Here is a 19,100-nt window from a genome sequence, read left to right as displayed (position 1 = left end):
TTTAAAGAACTAAAGTGTTATGTCATGTTCTACCTTGTACAACAAACACGAAAATTAGTTGGTAGTTGATTAACTTATTGCGTTGTAAATTTTGTTGATTTGTTTTTATTTTAATGTATATAATACAATTTTTTTTTTATATCTTGATGTATTTGTAACAAAATTTCAAGAGAGTTTTACTTTTAGTAGGTAGTTGAATAGCTAATGACTTACCAATTTTATTCATTTTTAATATTTTAATTTAATGTATTTCATACAAAGGTTCAAAGTGACTTTTACAATTTAGTATGTAGTTGAATAGATTATGACTTAAGAATTTTATTTAATTTTTAATTTTATTACTAAAGGTATTAATATAAAAGAATTTTTTTACTATTTAATGCATTTAATGTAAATGAGTGCTAAAAACTCAAGTCTCCTTTACATATATATATAGATTTATTTGATACTAGTATTGATTCCGCGCTATACACAAATGAAATAAGAGTATGGATTAATGAATAGAATGATAAATTAAACTCAAATATAAGTTAGTAAATTAGCAAGTGTTAATCAATTATAAACCACATTCATTGTGGTTGATCACAAATTTTCTTTACTATCAATCATACGAATTTTTAACTTATTTTTTTCGCAATTGGCTATGCTATCGCAGTAAAAGCGGCTCCAATTGTATAAAATATTTTAACACAATTAAATTGAGATTGATTTAAAATAGGTAATGTGATACATATAAATAACTTAGTTTGCTACATAATTTGAAACTTATTTTCAAATTTTAAACAGTAATAATTAATAAATTTAAATTTGTATTAATTGTTTAGAAACTGGAATTTTAGTCTTATATTGTATGTAATTGCGCTAAAATATTTAATTTAATTAAATTAATTTAAATTATGAAATATATTTTTTGAAGTGAATAAATTAGAAAATGTTTGTATAAATACATTATATTTAATCTTTTTTCATAATAAAATAGAATAAACTAGTATTGATTTCGCGTCATTCAAATATGAAATGAGAGTACTTTGTCGGCATACATTAGTCCTTTTCATATTTCATCTCTTCTCTTTCCTTTTTAAATACGTATCTCTTTCTTTTTTAAATACGTATATCTCCTATTTAAGTTTTTTTCTAATCCGAGTTACTTCTAATTCCATTTTTTTTCTAATATGTTATGCTTCTATTTGTTTTGATTTTCTATTTAGGGAAAACATTGTCATCAAGAGTTGGTTCTATTTACTAGTGGAACATCATTTTTTATGCGATTGAAGCTTCGTTGACAAGGTCACCGTTGTTCCATGCCCTCCGAATGCTGTCAAGCAACGCTGTCGTAACCTTAACACTGAAACTCTTCTCGATTAGGTTCACCATTGCCGCCAAGTGTGGCTTCCAAGTTCCCTCTTTTCTCACTCTCATCATCTTCATCCGCAAAAACCCCTTAATTGGGAAGAATGGAGCAATGGAGAGGAATTTGCGACCGCAGGAGAATCGGATGATGGAGTTGTAGAGGGGAACGGAGCCGTCGCAGACGCCGACTATGACCTCCTTGACGAGGGTCTCGACTTGCTGGTAGCGGCGGCCAGCGATGAGTGTTTGATGATGGTGAGGTAGATAAGGTCGTGTGGTTGTAGGAGCGCTGCTGAGCGGTCCATCGGAAAATATCGAGGGCGAATCGGGGTCGGATACGGAGTTGAGAGGTTCAAGATCTGTTGGTTGGAAGGTTGAGGTGGTGATAGCCACACGGTGTTGGTTGCGATGGTTCTCGATGCGGCTGTTCCGAGGTTGCCGGCGTGGAAAAGGGTGGACCGTGAAGGTGGTGGTCGTCGTGAAGGTGGATGTAGGGTGGGAGCACATGAACCTAATGAATGGATTGGGTTCTGATCTGCAACAGGGGAAGATGTGAAATTAGGTTTTAACTTTTTTCTTCTTATATTTAACTATGATAAATTACTTAAAAACCTTGGTCCATGGGTGGACCAAAAAATAAAATGTGCACCTTAGTGGGCACCTACTAAAACCATTTTAATCTTCCAGATGTATATACAAAAACATAAAATACAAAATTTAAGTTAATTTCCAAATCAATCCTTTAAAACTATTTGATATTACTTTGAATGCAAGATATTACAGATATTACATTCAATTTTTTTTTGATTTTGTAATATAAAAAATAAACATAATCATTAAAATTTTTTTTTGTTAGCATACATCCTAATGGTAGAAAAGTCATAATTGACTTTTATTAATTATTCTAATATTATTAAAAACCATTAAATGTCAAATTAATCTAGTAGTTATTTTCAAAAAAGTCATAATTGATTTTTGTTAATTATTCTAATGTCATTAAAACAATTACATGCAATATTAACACATTAATTATTTTCAATAAAAAAATAATCCCTACAATATACTATTTCCGAAACCAAAACATGACAACTCTGACAAGTGTGACTCCCTCATTCTATATTTTTTTTTCATAAATTTTCTCTTTCATACTATAAATAGTAGGTACATAATATTATATTTAAATATATTAATTTTTTATAATTTAAATATTAAATAATTCCATATTTTAAAAAACTTGTTGAATTGGGGAAAAAATGACGTTACAACAAGTGTGGCACAAACAAGCCGTTGATGAATGATGATTCTTCCACATGTCCTCTTTGGTCATTTTCCTCACCCACACCCAATTTAGGATACACCAACACCTGAATGAATCTATAAACAAACGTTTCAAATGCAGAGAGCCAAAAAATTATAAAAATAAAAATAAAAAATAAAAAACCCCTCTCTCAAGAACAACCAACAAAGAGAGAAGAGAGATACATACCAAATCTATCTCTCTCCGATCAGATCGGGTTCCCTCTGTCTCAATCCCAACAATTTCGATACTCTCAACGTTTCAATTTTCAATTTCAATTCCCAATTCACGTCATCTCTCAAAATTCCTTTTGATTTTCATTCGGATTTGTTGCGATTTGCGATGGTGATGATTCGTGCCTTCAGATTTTGAATTTGCAGATTTTGCTTCCTTTCTAGATCGTTGTTTGTGGTTGTCCAATGGCGTCGGCTCAGGTGCTGCCCAACTCCTCCGCCGCCGCCGCCGCTCCTTCGCGGAAGAAAGAGCATCTGGAAGCTGGCAAACGACGGGTATGGATTTGATTTTATGCATTTTTGTTCTGGTTATTGTTAGCTTATTGATTTGGTGCTGGATTTGAATTGGTGGTGTGTTTCATTTGTTGTAATGTTTATAATGCATTTCTGTGTGTTAGAGTAATGTGGCTTGTTTGGTTTGGTGGGGAGGGTATAGTTCAATTTTCGTGGTTTTCATGTTCGATTGTTTAGCTGATTCATTGTGGTTGAAATTGAGAGGGTAAATGGTGGAGCTGAGTGGAAGGAAGCTGAAACTAAGAGGAGTGTGCGAATGAAGGGGTACCACTGAGTGGAAGGTAACTTCATAGTATGAGACTCTATGTTGCTGGATGGGGGTCCCTGTTGCTGTGAAAGTTCTGCATGATCCAGCCTTCTCATTCATATCATGTGTTGAGCATCCTAGTGCTGCACTTTTCATTCATACTAAGGAAATTAGTATTGTCTGATTTTAAGTAATTGGTTATGCAAGAACCAACTACAACTACCCTAAAAGTGATGGGAGAAGGCACATGAATGGTTTTCATAACTAACACGTCCCTGCTATAAGCCTTTGGGCTCGAAGTGTATGCAATGCACGAACCTACCATATATTTTGATGAAATTTTACTTTTCTTTAGAAGAATGGGGATAACAAGGATCAGATTCTATACCACATTGTTGCAGATGCTCCAATACCATATCAGGAACCTGATAAGCCTTTGTTGTTGGGTAGAGAATAATTTTTATATCTAATATAATCCAGACATTCTCCTTTCAATCTAACTTTTTTTTTTAAATTATTAATCTATTGTGTTTGTGTTATACAAAAATATTATTATGTGTTGTGCTCTTTCTTTTATGCCTTCTTTCTTTCAATCCTAAATGATTATTTGTTTGCAGCTGGAGGAGTTTCGTAAAAAGAAAGCTGCAGAGCGGGCCAAAAAGCCTCCATCCTCCAGCAGTGTTCACAATTCTAATGCTAGTACGAATACAAAACAACCTTCTGAAGTTGAAAATGTACGAGTTAATGAGTCAGATGGAGTTACCACATCTGGTGGCATTGGAGGAGCTGTTATTGACACATTAACACCGGGGATAAATAATGAGAAGAATCTCAGTTTGTTTCGCCAAAGTAGTGATCAAGGGTCTTTGGCTGATAGAACAAGTCCCACAATGAATGTTCTTAATACATCTTCTATTAGTGTGGTGAAGGCACATTCAGATATTGATGAAGCTAGTAGATATAATGCTCCTGCTTTTACTGCATCTGCAGATTTTAGTCAAAACAATGAGTCAAATAAAGTGAATGATATATATGGTATTCATGCCGGTGGTCTTGGTGGAATTCCACACGGGACAACAAACGACCAAAGCATTCTTTTACACTCACAAGAAAGTCAAGAGTCTGATAGCAATACTAGTCAATCTAGTCGTTATGGGATTAATGAAAACCAGTCATACAAGAGTAACAGTTCTGTGAAGGATTATGCTGTTAGTGATCATGGCTCTTCTCCTTATTTTCCTTCGAAGATGTTACCCCAGAATCCTATTGATACAGTACTGCAAACCGAGCCAACAAATTCTAGCACTTCAGATAGTGGCTACCCACATGGTTCACTTTCCGGAGGTACCATATAAATTGTTTTTTGTTGCTTCTGTAGTTTATATTTTTACGGTAGTTTTTTTTTTCTTTTTCCATTTTCATGCAACCTGAAAATTGCATAGTGCTCTTTGCTGATGTTATTTGCATAATATATCATATATGTGGTATTGCAGGCTTTGGTGATTTTTTCAATTCTAAGTTTAGAGAGACCATTACTAGCTCTGATAGCAATTTGCCTAGTCTTCATGCTGCAACTATTCCAAAACTTGATTCCCTAGGTTATGAAGCAAGGAATTCCACTAACCATACACCAACACATTCAGCGTCAATGGAATCTAGCTCTAGGAGGTCACGCCCATCTTTCCTTGATTCTCTAAATGTCACTAAACCTTCATCAGGGTCTCCATTTCCTCAACCGTTGCAAGATTCCTCTATGTACAATAATTTAGAATCAAGAAGCAATTACCTACCAGGATCTAATTATTTCCATAAGCCATCTGAAGAGACTAAAATTGTGGGACATCTCTCAGATTTGACAACTTCAAGTCCATTTGAGCACTTGACAGACCCTTCAGTTCTTAATAGTAACAGTCAAGACACATTAATGACAAATGCTAGGGAAAATGGCATGGAGAAGAAGCATGACTATTACTCACCTTCACAAAATGAAGACTTTGCTGCTTTAGAACAGGTGGTTTCTGCTACTTACATGGTCAAGGCATTTCTTTCTGGATGCCTATTGTATAATGTTGCAGTGCTTTACTTTGTCTGGGATTTTAATGAATTGACATAAAAAATTATCAATCTGATATTCAAGTTTTTGGTTGGTTTATTAGGTACATTTGTGGCTTCTGGATATCTATGATATGCCAAATATGATCTAAAATGCACCTAATATTTAATTGAAGTCATGGAGATTGTGTGACAGCATGATTTCGTGCTTAAGTTGTGAAAGTAATCTTAATAGGTTAGAACTTAGATATGTTCTTACAAGGTATATGGCATGTGTTACACTATTGGCTAGTTTGAACAAATGGAAAATGGATCTGAATTGCATCGGGTTCTCCACATTTTGGGATTCTCAAATACATTAAATTAGCACTCTTGTCAATTGTCTTTGATTCGTTAGTGTACGCACTCTCATCTTTAATTTGGAGATGCATCACCTTGAGTAGGGAAATGCATTTTTGGAAAAATAAGCATTTATTATCTACTTACTCTTATATGAAGCCATATCCCTCTATTATAAATAAGGGGAACTTATGAGAATTTGGAATACGAGAGAGCAGACCTTTCTTCAGGAGTGATAGAAGGGAGAGAGTTCTTGTAATCCTCTTCAAATTATATTTCAGCCATACTAGCTGGGAATTGATGGAGAATGTAAACCAGTATATTGGGACAAGATAGAGAGAAGCACTGGCTTTGTAAAGTTAGCTATTGTAATCCTACTTCATAGTCGGAATGTCTTTCTGGACTTAGTCCTGTAGTTTTTCCTTCTCACATTGAGGAGACATTTCATGTTAAAATTCTTGGTCTTATTCGTCTCCTCTGTCACTCTATTTTTCTATTGGCCATCTTCAGGTAATAGAGGTTAATTGATTTGGCATTTCCCAGCAAATTGTTCATCATATTCATTTGGCAGTTCTAGCAGCAGAAGATTAGTAAATTTAGGCACAAGGGGCGCAACCTCAATATTTAGGGGGAAAACATTGCACTTAGATTTATTCACATGTCAATTATGGGGTGATTCTCTGATTTGTTGAAATTAGTGCAACACTGAGAATTGCCACAACAGATAGTTGTATTAATAACAATAGATATTGAATATTTGTTTTTCTTCTTCTCCCCTCTCACTTTCTCTCTTCTCCCACATTTATTCTATGGGAAAAAAATTGGAGTTATATACAATACATTACACTTCCCTTTGTGTTTGCTCAAATGTGTTTTGTACTAATTCTAGTAAATTTGAAGTCTACTCTGAACTTGCAAAAGTTATTATAATTTATGAGTTAAAAATACAAATGTTTTTTTTCTGGTTTTGCAAAAGCAATTGAAAGGATGGTAATTAACGTACTTGCATATTTTAAGTGTCTTGGTTTTTACATGCCTTTGTTACATATGCAAAATATATTATTTCTCATCATGTTGGTTTATATTTGTTTCCCTCTTTTATTCTGCAGCATATTGAAGACCTAACACAAGAAAAGTTTTCTTTGCAACGTGCTCTTGAGGCTTCTCGAGCGTTAGCGGAGTCTCTAGCTACTGAGAATTCATCTTTGACTGATAATTATAATCAACAGGTTGGCTTATGGATGACATTATCCCTTTTTTTGGAGTAATTTGACTTTGAGACTGTTACAGTTTTTAAGTTTTATCATACTGTTTCATTGTTAACTTATTTTCATAGGTGCCATTGAGAGTGACAAATGTATTTGATATCATTTTTATAATATAATACATAAGTATTTTAGAATGTAATACATTTATCGACTGAGCATATTTGTTAGGACCCCATTGCAAGGTATGGGACTTGAGTCCCACATTGGAAGTATGAGATTCTAATGTGGGGTTTATAAGGCCTTGGGCTCTCCAACTACAACAGCTAGCTTTTGTGGTGTGGTTCTCCCAAGGTTCTTATCAATGGTATCAGAGCCTTCCACCATGTCTCTGAGCTGCAAACGAGCGGCGCGGGTGGTGACGCCGGCATTGCAGTGCTCGCCCGGGACTAGTCGTGGGGCTAGCGCACAGCTAGCCCGCGTGGGCGTCGGGGCTGCGGAGCGTGGTGGGATGTTAGGACCCCATTGCAAGGTATGGGACTTGAGTCCCACATTGGAAGTATGGGATTCTAATGTGGGGTTTATAAGGCCTTGGGCTCTCCAACTACAACAGCTAGCTTTTGTGGTGTGGTTCTCCCAAGGTTCTTATCAATGGTATCAGAGCCTTCCACCATGTCTCTGAGCTGCAAACGAGCGGCGCGGGTGGTGACGCCGGCATTGCAGTGTTCGCCCGGGACTAGTCGTGGGGCTAGTGCACAGCCAGCCCGCGTGGGCGCCGGGGCTGCGGAGCGTGGTGGGATGTTAGGACCCCATTGCAAGGTATGGGACTTGAGTCCCACATTGGAAGTATGGGATTCTAATGTGGGGTTTATAAGGCCTTGGGCTCTCCAACTACAACAGCTAGCTTTTGTGGTGTGGTTCTCCCAAGGTTCTTATCAATAATGATAGAACCCAGAAAATGTAGAAGTATTATTGATGAAGAACCCTAATCCCAAATTGGGAATTAGGGGAAAGATACATGAGAGAGATGCCAAACACCCTCTCTAACCCTAGAAAGAGAACCACTTCTCTCTCTAAACCCAAAACCTAACTGATTACCAAAGATACCCTAATGCTCTCTAATCACGCTTATTTATAGAAAACATGCCTCTTACCCTATAACTAACTAACAAACTACTGACCCCACTTAACTACTAACAAGCTAACCCCAATTACCTATCAATACTCCCCCCCTGAAAATTCACCTTGTCCTCAAGGTGAAGGACTGAATACAAGCAACAAAATGAACAGCTATTCCACAGATCAAAAGGTGACAATCAAAGCAGCTTCCGCCTGGATCCCATGGCTGAAAGGACAAAATCCAAGCATAGTAAATGTTGGGAAACATCTTCCCTGGGCTGCTGTAACAAGAAAAATAAGCCATGAATGCACTGATAAGCTTCTTCCTTGAGCTTCTAATATGAATTTTGTCTTTGTCCCATTGCTGGAAGAACATGTGGCAGAAGTTCCAGCTGAAGCAAACAGGTTGAGGCAGCAAGGTAGTGGGCATCTTGAAATGGCAATTCAGATATGAATGAATTGACGGGTATGTTTTCATAACAAACCAACAAGTTCTGAAGGAGTCCAAGCCACCCCAAAGTATATAACTCAGCACTTTGAGAACCCAAGCTGTAAAAACCAGCAGCTAACTCAGCTGAATCCAAGCCCATTTCATACACAGCTCTAAGTTCTACCAAATTATCTCCACCATTCTGTTGTAAGGCCCAGATCTTTGCCTTTGTAAGCTGACAAGAATTTTGGGTTGGGCTCCTTTGGTCAAATGGTTGACCCAAAAATGCAAGTCCATCTTTCTCTGCTGCCCCCATGCGCTGCGTTTCAGATGTCTCTGACCTCCATTCTCTGAGCACGAGAACTCTCATCTCACCACCACTCGATACAAGCTGCGGCGCCAAGTCCAAGCCGTCGCCACCCCACAAGTCCGACGGTTTCGCCGGGGACCAATTTGCCTGCTCCAGCTTGCAAGGATATCGACTCAATGACCCGATACACCCATTCAACGACCCTTCTGCATGCAAGGCTCCCACCACGATGTTCGGCGGTTTCGGTGGCGGCCGTTGGAGCGATTCCATCGTCTTCAACGGAAAACGGTGGCTGCCTGAGTGCGGTTGTCGGAGCTCCGCCTCTAACGACCTCAATGCATCAACGACAACTCGCTTTTCCTCCACCACTTCAAGATTGGGTCTTCGCATCGGCCCCTCAGCTGCCTCCGCTGCTACTCGCTCTTCCTCCGCTGTTGTCTCCGATTCACCCTCTGTTCCAAGATTCGGTTTCTGAATCGCAGAGGTTGAGTCTTCCTCTTTCTCAGATGCTTGCCCCGCCACCGCTGTGACTTGCTCTTCTTCCGCTGCGGTCTCAGTTCCTCTCGGCGATGCCGCCGCCGCTGTTCGCTTCGCTTCGATTGCAGCTTCCGATTCTCTCCTTTCTTGTTCAATCAGAATTGCTTTCTGAACAACCTCCGAAAGAGAGTGAAATTCATCAGATCGCACTTCCACTTGTATATCCTCACTCAATCCTTTCAAGAAGATACCTGTGACAAACTCAGGATCAATTCCTCTCAAAGCTCCAACGTACTTCTCGAATTCCACCACATAATCCTCCACTGTTCCGTTCTGTTTCAGAGAAAGAAGCAACTCAAATGGATTCTGAGACTTGGAAGGCTGAAACCTCCTCACCATTGCAATCTTGAACCCTTCCCATGATGAATTGGGATTACAACTGGTCCACCATTGAAACCAGGTAAGAGCCCTTCCTTCTAAGGCCTCCATGGTTGTTTGCATCTTGTCTTCCTCTCTCACCTTCTTCAACAGAAAGAAACGCTCCAAACTGTGTACCCAGTCATACGCATCATCACCCCCAAAAATTGGAATTTCCCTCACCAATTCCTCTGAAATTCTTGCCATGCTCCTTGCTTCTTCCATAGCGCAGCAATGAATTGGTGGTTCAGGCACCAGATCGGTGCTCTGATACCAATGATAGAACCCAGAAAATGTAGAAGTATTATTGATGAAGAACCCTAATCCCAAATTGGGAATTAGGGGAAAGATACATGAGAGAGATGCCAAACACCCTCTCTAACCCTAGAAAGAGAACCACTTCTCTCTCTAAACCCAAAACCTAACTGATTACCAAAGATACCCTAATGCTCTCTAATCACGCTTATTTATAGAAAACATGCCTCTTACCCTATAACTAACTAACAAACTACTGACCCCACTTAACTACTAACAAGCTAACCCCAATTACCTATCAATATGGGACTTGAGTCCCACATTGGAAGTATGGGATTCTAATGTGGGGTTTATAAGGCCTTGTGCTCTCCAACTACAACAGCTAGCTTTTGTGGTGTGGTTCTCCCAAGGTTCTTATCAATGGTATCAGAGCCTTCCACCATGTCTCTGAGCTGCAAACGAGCGGCGCGGGTGGTGACGCCGGCATTGCAGTGCTCGCCCGGGACTAGTCGTGGGGCTAGCGCACAGCTAGCCCGCGTGGGCGTCGGGGCTGCGGAGCGTGGTGGGATGTTAGGACCCCATTGCAAGGTATGGGACTTGAGTCCCACATTGGAAGTATGGGATTCTAATGTGGGGTTTATAAGGCCTTGGGCTCTCCAACTACAACAGCTAGCTTTTGTGGTGTGGTTCTCCCAAGGTTCTTATCAATGGTATCAAAGCCTTCCACCATGTCTCTGAGCTGCAAACGAGCGGCGCGGGTGGTGACGCCGGCATTGCAGTGTTCGCCCGGGACTAGTCAAGGGGCTAGTGCACAGCCAGCCCGCGTGGGCGCCGGGGCTGCGGAGCGTGGTGGGATGTTAGGACCCCATTGCAAGGTATGGGACTTGAGTCCCACATTGGAAGTATGGGATTCTAATGTGGGGTTTATAAGGCCTTGGGCTCTCCAACTACAACAGCTAGCTTTTGTGGTGTGGTTCTCCCAAGGTTCTTATCAATGGTATCAGAGCCTTCCACCATGTCTCTGAGCTGCAAACGAGCGGCGCGGGTGGTGACGCCGGCATTGCAGTGCTCGCCCGGGACTAGTCGTGGGGCTAGTGCACAGCCAGCCCGCGTGGGCGTCGGGGCTGCGGAGCGTGGTGGGATGTTAGGACCCCATTGCAAGGTATGGGACTTGAGTCCCACATTGGAAGTATGGGATTCTAATGTGGGGTTTATAAGGCCTTGGGCTCTCCAACTACAACAACTAGCTTTTGTGGTGTGGTTCTCCCAAGGTTCTTATCAATATTATGACATTTCATGTTAAGATTGGTTATATATCCTGAAGAACGTTTGGTTTCCAATTACAGGAGCAGTAAATTGCTGACTTTCTTCAAGTCAGTTGGGCTTGTACTCCTTTGACATGGGATAATTTTTTTGAGTTTTATTGGTCTGTCTGTCTGTGGGTTTGGATAAGGAACTTCATTGGTTATAAATGATAGAAATTGTGCCAATGTCTTGAAAGTTAGAAGACATGTTAGTCCTGGGATAGGTCGTTACTAATTTGTATTGGTTCTTCATTTGTTACTTTAACGTTTAAATGGCTACTTTGTGTTTACTTTGGATGTAAGCGTAGTCCTTTAAAAGGATATAATACAGTCTTATACTTTGTTTCACATTTTTTATTTCAGAGAAGTGTCGTCAATCAATTAAAAGCAGACATGGAGGTGTTGCAGGAAGATATCAAAACACACCTGGTTTGTATGAGACTCCCTACTTGTTGCATTATTATTTTGGATGTGCTGCGAATCATTATGCAATCATTCATAGTCTAGCTTTTCAAGTTCATTCACACACCTGCTTATTACAATTCCAAATCATATAGGGCAAGATTGTCGATATCCTGATTTGGAGATAGAATTATTAGTGCATTAGCTGAGTTTGGTAGAAGTTAAACTTTTTAGCACATGATTGTTGGTTCTGTCTGGTTGAAAATATACTGATTTCTAAGCATATGTTCATTAATGCTTTCTACACTATGTCCCCTCCCTCTGCTAATTGTTATATACGTGAACCTTTCACATCAACAGGATCAGTTTGAGTCTATCAGGAGCGAATATGCTAATGCGCAACTAGAGTGTAATGCAGCCGATGAGCGTGCTAAGTTATTGGCATCTGAAGTTATTGGTTTAGAGGAGAAGGTAATAAATTTTTTTAGTATACTATTTGTACTAACTGTTAAGATATTCGATTGGTAACCCCGTTATTGATTAAATCGAATTTGCTTAGAAGGTAAAGGGGACCATGCTTCTAGCCCAAAATCAAAAGGAAACAAATGCCAATATTCTAATATAAGCATATTTAGTTAAAATATCTCTGAATTTACTGTTTTGTAAAGTATCTCTTGCGTCCATCTTTTAACATGTGTAGAGTGATTAGATTATGTAATATCTATCGACTTAAAGGTCGAGAGTCATTTAAATATGAACTCAGTTAGGTAGATTATTGCATATAGTTTTAGAAGATTATTAGAGTTTTAAGTTTTGATTTGTTGTCGTGTTCAACAAACTCTTTAGGCACTCAGATTACGATCTAGTGAGCTAAAGCTTGAGAAGCAGTTGGAAAATGCACAAGCAGAACTTTCTTCATACAGGTATTTTTGACGTTTTGAATTTGCAGCCAAGGAATAACTATAGATGGTTAGGTTGAGATTTGTTGAATTGTAACCATGGTTCTGCTTGAAAAGGTGGTATATAATTGAAGGATGCCTTTTATTCAAATTTATGCATTCGTCTGAACTTTTACCTAATGTTGCAGGTGGAGTTATAATTAACTGTACTTGTGTTAATGTAATTTTTCATTGATATCTTAGAACCTGTTTGTCTCTGATTTTTTCATGAAATAATCACTTTTTTTTAAAAAAAAGCATTCGTAGAATTTGGGTTAGACCTAACTCTATCCCTAAAGCTAGCTTAGGAGTGAAGGTTGCTATACCCTATATAAGAACTATATTGGTCATATCTCTAGTCCATGTGGTTTCAACACACCGCCTCAGGCTCAAGATTGAACATCTGGAGCTTGGAATTACTGGAATGAACATCTGCGGGTGACCCATATATGGGTAGTGTCCAATAAACAGATATCTAGGACAGACTTTGATACAATCTTCGAATTTGGATTAGGCCTAACTCGGCCCCAAAAGCTTAGCTTAGGAGTGAGGGTTGCTATACCCTTTGTAAGAACTATATTGACTATATCTCTAGTCAATGAGGGACTTTTCAACAATAATGACATTTTTTTTGAGTGTTTTACTACGTTTTTTATAAAAAGCAGAATTTGAAAACAAAAACATAAATCTGATTATTTACAGAAGTTACTTCTAATATCTCTTCTAAAAAAGCTATTATAGTAGAAGAGAGAGAATCAGAATTCCTATTTTTTAGGTGACACTATGTTAGGCCTCGGGTTGCAATAGGGCCATTGGTACAAGACAAAGGTGGGCCTAGGACCTGGCAGGTATATTCTAGAAGAAAGAAGGGATTCACCAAGCCACCTAGCAGCTGACAGAGGAGTGAGGCACTAACAGAATAGTGAGAGAATGAGTGATTGTAACCGCAAGTTGTATAAGAAGGCAATGAGAGAGGTTGAGAGGTATCTTGGATCATAGCTATTTGTTAGATGGATAGGAAGCTGTGAAGCTCTCCTATTAGGAGCTCTGCTCTTGTCAGATCTAGGATCCATTCCTTCTCTGTAATTTGCCAATTCACAATCAATAAACAATCACGTTTCAGTATTTTCCTTCAGCAATTTTACTCACAGTTTCATTGTTAGGAAATAGCTTCCTAACACACTATTTCACTATTGCATTTAGTTTTGCAATCTCATCCCTACTTTTTTATCTACATATTAATGAGAAGTGTTTATGTCCTTTTTATATGGAAAAAATATTTCTACTGTTCTACATTTTGACATCCTAGCAATTTAAAATAACTCTAAATTAGAAAGTACTTTTTATATTTGCAAACACACATAAAGTAACCTCTACTTTTTAATAAAGTTTTTAAAATAAAATCACCTTTTCGTATAACCATATAATCACATTTTTATGCATACACAGACGAGCCCTTAATCTAATAGTAAATTGTCGTTTTTCAAAGAATGTTTGAAGTTGAAACATTGAACAGAGTGCAAACCATACAATTAAGGAACACATCCATATTGACTAGAATAAAATAAATATGAAATAGGTCATTGGTGCAGAGTTGAAGAGGCAGCTTGACCACTTGACATTTTAGCAAAAAAGTACAAAGAAAAAAAATGATTAAGTGGTGCCATCTCTAACTTTTTATTGCCTAAGTCTATGTGGAGAGTCGGAGACTACTTTTCTAGTTCATGTTTGGGTGGTTGTAGAATTAAGTGGAATTTATTTCAGAAGACCTGATTTTTTTTTACTCCTCCTGCTTTTGTTTTTCCTCCGTTCTCTTTTATGGAGCTTTCTTTCCTTAACTTGAAGTACTCACCCGTTTCTTTTACTAATCAAATTTTCTTGTATGGAAAATAGTTCATTAGACTACTTTTGAAAGAATGAGTTGTGTTTGGGAATATTGACCCATATATAATTTTTGGTGATCTGGAATTCTGGATAGACACAAATTTCATTTCACATGAAGTGATTTTTATTTTTTAGCTGAATAATTGTTGGGATGTAATTCATTTTGGGTTTGGCAGCTAGACTTGATGGCTTGGATTCTATAATAAGTTCTTCTGTACCTGCAGAATAACTTTAGGATTGGTATCCTAACAATCTTGCTAAGAACATCATGTTTTTTATTATTTAAAAATAATAATCATCTCTCATTCTGATGGAATTTGATTTGATGTCAGTTCTTCATTTCCTTCCACTGTTAATTTTCCAGACTTTCTTTATTTGAATATTGTACGGAATTTTAAAATAACAGCTCATTTTATATATTGCAGAAAGAAAATGTCTACCCTAGACAAAGAGCGCCGTGATTTGCAGTCAACTATTGATGCTCTTCAAGAGGGTAAGTAGACTTTGATTTTAATTTATCACAGCAGTTTGGGTTCAAAAAGATTTTGATGTTTCATTTGATGTCATTGTTATTTTTGTTGGCCTTCGGATGTGTACACTGGCACCCGTAATGCTACTGCTTTTACTTATTTTGTAGTTCTGAAAGGAGAGAACCAGGATTAAGAGGTGTTAGTAGGCCAATAATAAAAGGGCCTATACTAGGAAACATAAGAGGAATGGGCCTGAAAGTGCTTATCCATATTAAGAGGTTAGGAGGTTGGTGCAGTAGTGGAGTCAGTTAGAGAAAAGAGGGCCTAAACTGGAATGTTTAGTCTTTCTTCTATTGTTTCTCTTTACTCATCAAATTAATTCTTAATTTAGTATGCTTTAGTTTGTGAATATGCTTACAGGAATACTCATATTGCCATGCTTTAATTTTCAAAATTCCTGTCATCAAAACACTGAACTTTGATTCAATTTCTATGGATTTTTATTATTGCATTGTTGTTAGGAACTGATGTGAGTCAACCAGAAACAGAGAGATAAAGAAGTGGTGGTTAGGCATTCATTTAATTTGGCTACTAAAATATGAATATCTAAGTTGAGACAGTAATAAAATTGTTACTCTTTCAAAGTCATGTGAACTCAGAATCCATGTTTATTATTTTTCGTTGCACTGTTACAGAAAAGAAGGTGTTGCTGTCTAAGCTGCGAAAGGCTTCAGGAATCGGAAAGTCTATTGAGAGTCAAACAAGTAAAAGGGATGTTTCTACATCTACAGAGGATATAGGTTTGTTTGCCTTAGTTAGGTTATTACTTAGTCTGTTCAATGTATTCTTTCACGGGTTATCAGCTTGCATGCTAAAGTCACTTTAGTCTGTTTTTGTGGTTTCACTGTGAGGATAGGAGACATGAATTTCTATTCTGTGGTCATTAACAAGATGGTTAAAATGGAACTAAGAAATAGAAAATTTTATCGCAGCTCTACAAAGTTGTTATTGTGGTCGGGTTCTCCAGACCAAGAAGATGAATATATATATATATATATATATATATATATATATATATATATATATATGTGTGTGTGTGTGTGTGTGTGTGTGTGTGTGTAGGGTACCTAGCTAGGGTTCACTATATTTTACTATAAAGTTTTTCTTTTATATAACTTGTTGCATTCCTTATACTCAGGTATGTAACCAATATCCGGTATTAGATCTTTCCAGCCTATATAAACTTGTTCTTATACTAAGTTACTTACTGGTGCATGCCCTTGATTAGTTAGGTTAGTCACATCTAGTTGAAAAGAATTATGGATGATCATAGGTTGTTTTTTTTTCTCATCCAAGAATTTTAATTTTACTCATAACTGGCTAATAATACTTGATTAGGGTACTCCCATTTTCCAATAGTTTTCAGTATTTTTTACTGGTTTGGCATCTGTAGTTATGTTTATATACTATGAAATGCAGCAAGTGAAGATCCTGCTTTAAACACTTCAGGCTCAGGAATCAATGATAATGCTGAACCCTCTAGCTCCTTGGTGGCTGAAACTCGACACTCATCTTTTGGAGTTTCTCCCGTGAATATTCCTCATGATCAGATGAGAATGATTGAAAACATTAATGCACTAATATCTGAGGTAGGATTTAGTCTGTTTGCAACTTTCAATTAGTAATAAATAATAATGCTATTGCTACCTCATTGCTTATTGCTATTTGGAGAATCACTTTTTCACCCATCGTGCTTCTGTATGCCTGATCAAATTAGTGAGGAATTTCATCAAATAAGCCCAAATATTCACCTGTCTAGCTATTTATGTGTAGCTGGCATCGGAGAAAGAAGAATTGGTGAAAGCCTTGGCATCTGAATCATCTGAGTGTTCGAGGATGAAGGTAAATACAGTCAGAATGCAAATTTGTATGAATCAGTGAGCAATTGTTTTCTTTCTCCTAGTATTAGGCATGCCCTGCTATTGTTTATACTCTTAGAATTCAGCTCTGATACCATCTTATAAATCAACGCTCCCCAGACCCGAATAGTGAGGTGACACCTGAATATTGAAGTCGACACCACATCTTGACTTAAAATCTTAAGGAAACACTTATGTTGTCATTAATGAACCCATTCTTAACCAAGATGTGACATCATCAATCACTTGAACTTTCAAGATATACCATCGTAGAAGAGACTAGAGAGCACATTCTTGAAAGTAAGACTAGAACCTGTTCCTGGTTTAAAGGAAAAGCAAAATGAATTGCAGAGAAACTTATAAAAGGTATATAAAACTAAAAGCCTTGTTTAAGTGGACTTGGTCGTTTGTCAATGGTCATCTTAGCATATTCCTTTACCACAAACATAATTCATATAAATGTATACTACATCAGGATATCTTAGCATATCTTCAGAATAGCATATCTTCAGAATATCCTTGAAGATATTTATACTAGGGGAATCAATTTCCATCTGATTTAGGAAGCAATCTTAGGGGTTGTTTCCTATGTTCATAGTATTTCCTTTCCATATTAGGTTGAATAAGTAGACTACACCACGGTTGATCTATTTATTACATTCTGGCTGTGTTAGTCGAATCTCACAATCTCTGCTTTTCCTGATTGAAGGAGATAAACAGGGAGTTGTCCCGAAAACTTGAGGTTCAGACACAAAGATTAGAGCTCTTGACTGCTCAAAACATGGTTACTGAAAATATTTCAGCAAAAGAACCAGATTCTCGTGTTATGTATGAAAATACCCCATATGCAGATGAGGGTGACGAGGTAACACATTTTCACCTTACTTCATGTTGGTTATAAGAACTTTATATTGTCTGAAAGACTAAAATATATTTATACATCCTCATTTTCTCGCCTTAAATCCCCACTTTATATTTTTTAATAGTAAGCTTCACTAACTGTAAGGAGTGCAAGTATCTCGGTAAAATAAAACCTTCACTATATTTTTAGGGGTAGACATATATAGTCTTTGCTGTTGAGTAGGAGTGGTTGTGTAGAAAATAAGGATTTGAATTGAAAGAACTTAATATCTCCTTTTCCTGTTCTAGGTGGTGGAAAGGGTGTTGGGTTGGATTATGAAGCTGTTTCCTGGTGGGCCTTCAAAACGAAGAACCAGCAAGCTTCTATGATTGGATTGCATTGATATGTAATTGTTTTAATCTAAGTGTAGACAGTTATTGGAATGGATTATGAAGCTGTTTCCCAGTTTGCCACCAAGGTAAAGAACCAGCACATGTCAACCCAGATCCATGCGTAACAAGTCTACAGTCTACGGAGTTGCCTTTTGTTCTTTACCTCCTCGACACAGTGGAGGCCGTGATCTGTATATTTTGAGTGAATTATACACAAATTCTTGAAAAGAGAGGATCTTCTTTTGAGAGCTGCTCATTGATTGGTGAATCCTGCTGCAATTATTTTTGAAGATCGCAATAAAATCTGTTCTGCAGTTTTTATCTGTTGATTGAATTCCAAATTTTGTGCCGATAGTAGTTGGATAATGGATATGAAGGAGACTGTACCAAGGAGACTCGTGAGAGAGACGGGACCAAGAAAAGCATGAGGATGTGGGAATACTTGTTAAATGTATATGCAAGGTACAAGTGCAATCATGAAATATATATTTTATTGTGTTTTTCAGGCTCTACATACACCACTTATGAACATTAGATTCCCCAAGTTAGCAGCATAATGCAACTAAATTTACCAGTTATTTGAAAGGACAACTGTGTTTTGCATCTTTGCACGTGTCTGCTGGGACAGAACCAAGGAAAATAGGAAAGGTGGTGAAAATTTACTAATTGAAGGGGACTAAATATAATATTTCAATATTATTCCATTAAGAATCTTTTTTTTTTGTTAGGGCAGTGCCTCATTTTCTATAACTTGGTTCCGTGATTTTATGCATGCAGCTATAATGTTTTCAAACCGATGGCCTCTCTTTCCAAGCGACCTATGTAACAAGTAAATGAACCTTAAATAAATATAATTACCAAGTGTAGTAATAGCTGATGATATCAAAGTGAAGAACTCGATATCCAGGTTCATGTTTACTTTGTT

General features: G+C 37.5%; 1 protein-coding gene across 2 annotated transcripts; it reads left to right on the top strand.

Moving 5' to 3' along the window:
* The first annotated feature begins 2,745 nt into the window (after positions 1–2,745).
* Positions 2,746–18,760, top strand: LOC130722001 (protein BLISTER). Of its 2 annotated transcripts, none has more exons than XM_057572591.1 (13): positions 2,746–3,156; positions 4,039–4,765; positions 4,915–5,432; positions 6,922–7,041; positions 11,693–11,758; positions 12,092–12,202; positions 12,578–12,654; positions 14,979–15,046; positions 15,719–15,823; positions 16,533–16,672; positions 16,857–16,925; positions 17,652–17,807; positions 18,092–18,760. In XM_057572591.1, exons 1-13 carry the CDS (start codon positions 3,067–3,069, stop codon positions 18,170–18,172), a joined length of 2,328 nt encoding a protein of 775 aa, XP_057428574.1. In that variant the 5' UTR covers positions 2,746–3,066; the 3' UTR covers positions 18,173–18,760. The 2 variants fall into 2 exon arrangements, with proteins under 2 accessions (XP_057428574.1, XP_057428573.1); XM_057572590.1 differs by having other exon boundaries at positions 2,747–3,156; positions 16,503–16,672.
* Positions 18,761–19,100: the final 340 nt, after the last annotated feature.

The sequence above is a fragment of the Lotus japonicus genome, chromosome 6 (assembly GCF_012489685.1).
Source record: "Lotus japonicus ecotype B-129 chromosome 6, LjGifu_v1.2".
NCBI lineage: Eukaryota > Viridiplantae > Streptophyta > Magnoliopsida > Fabales > Fabaceae > Lotus > Lotus japonicus.
Note: the sequence above shows the minus strand (reverse complement) of the source record. Positions and strands in the feature narration are given on the sequence as shown.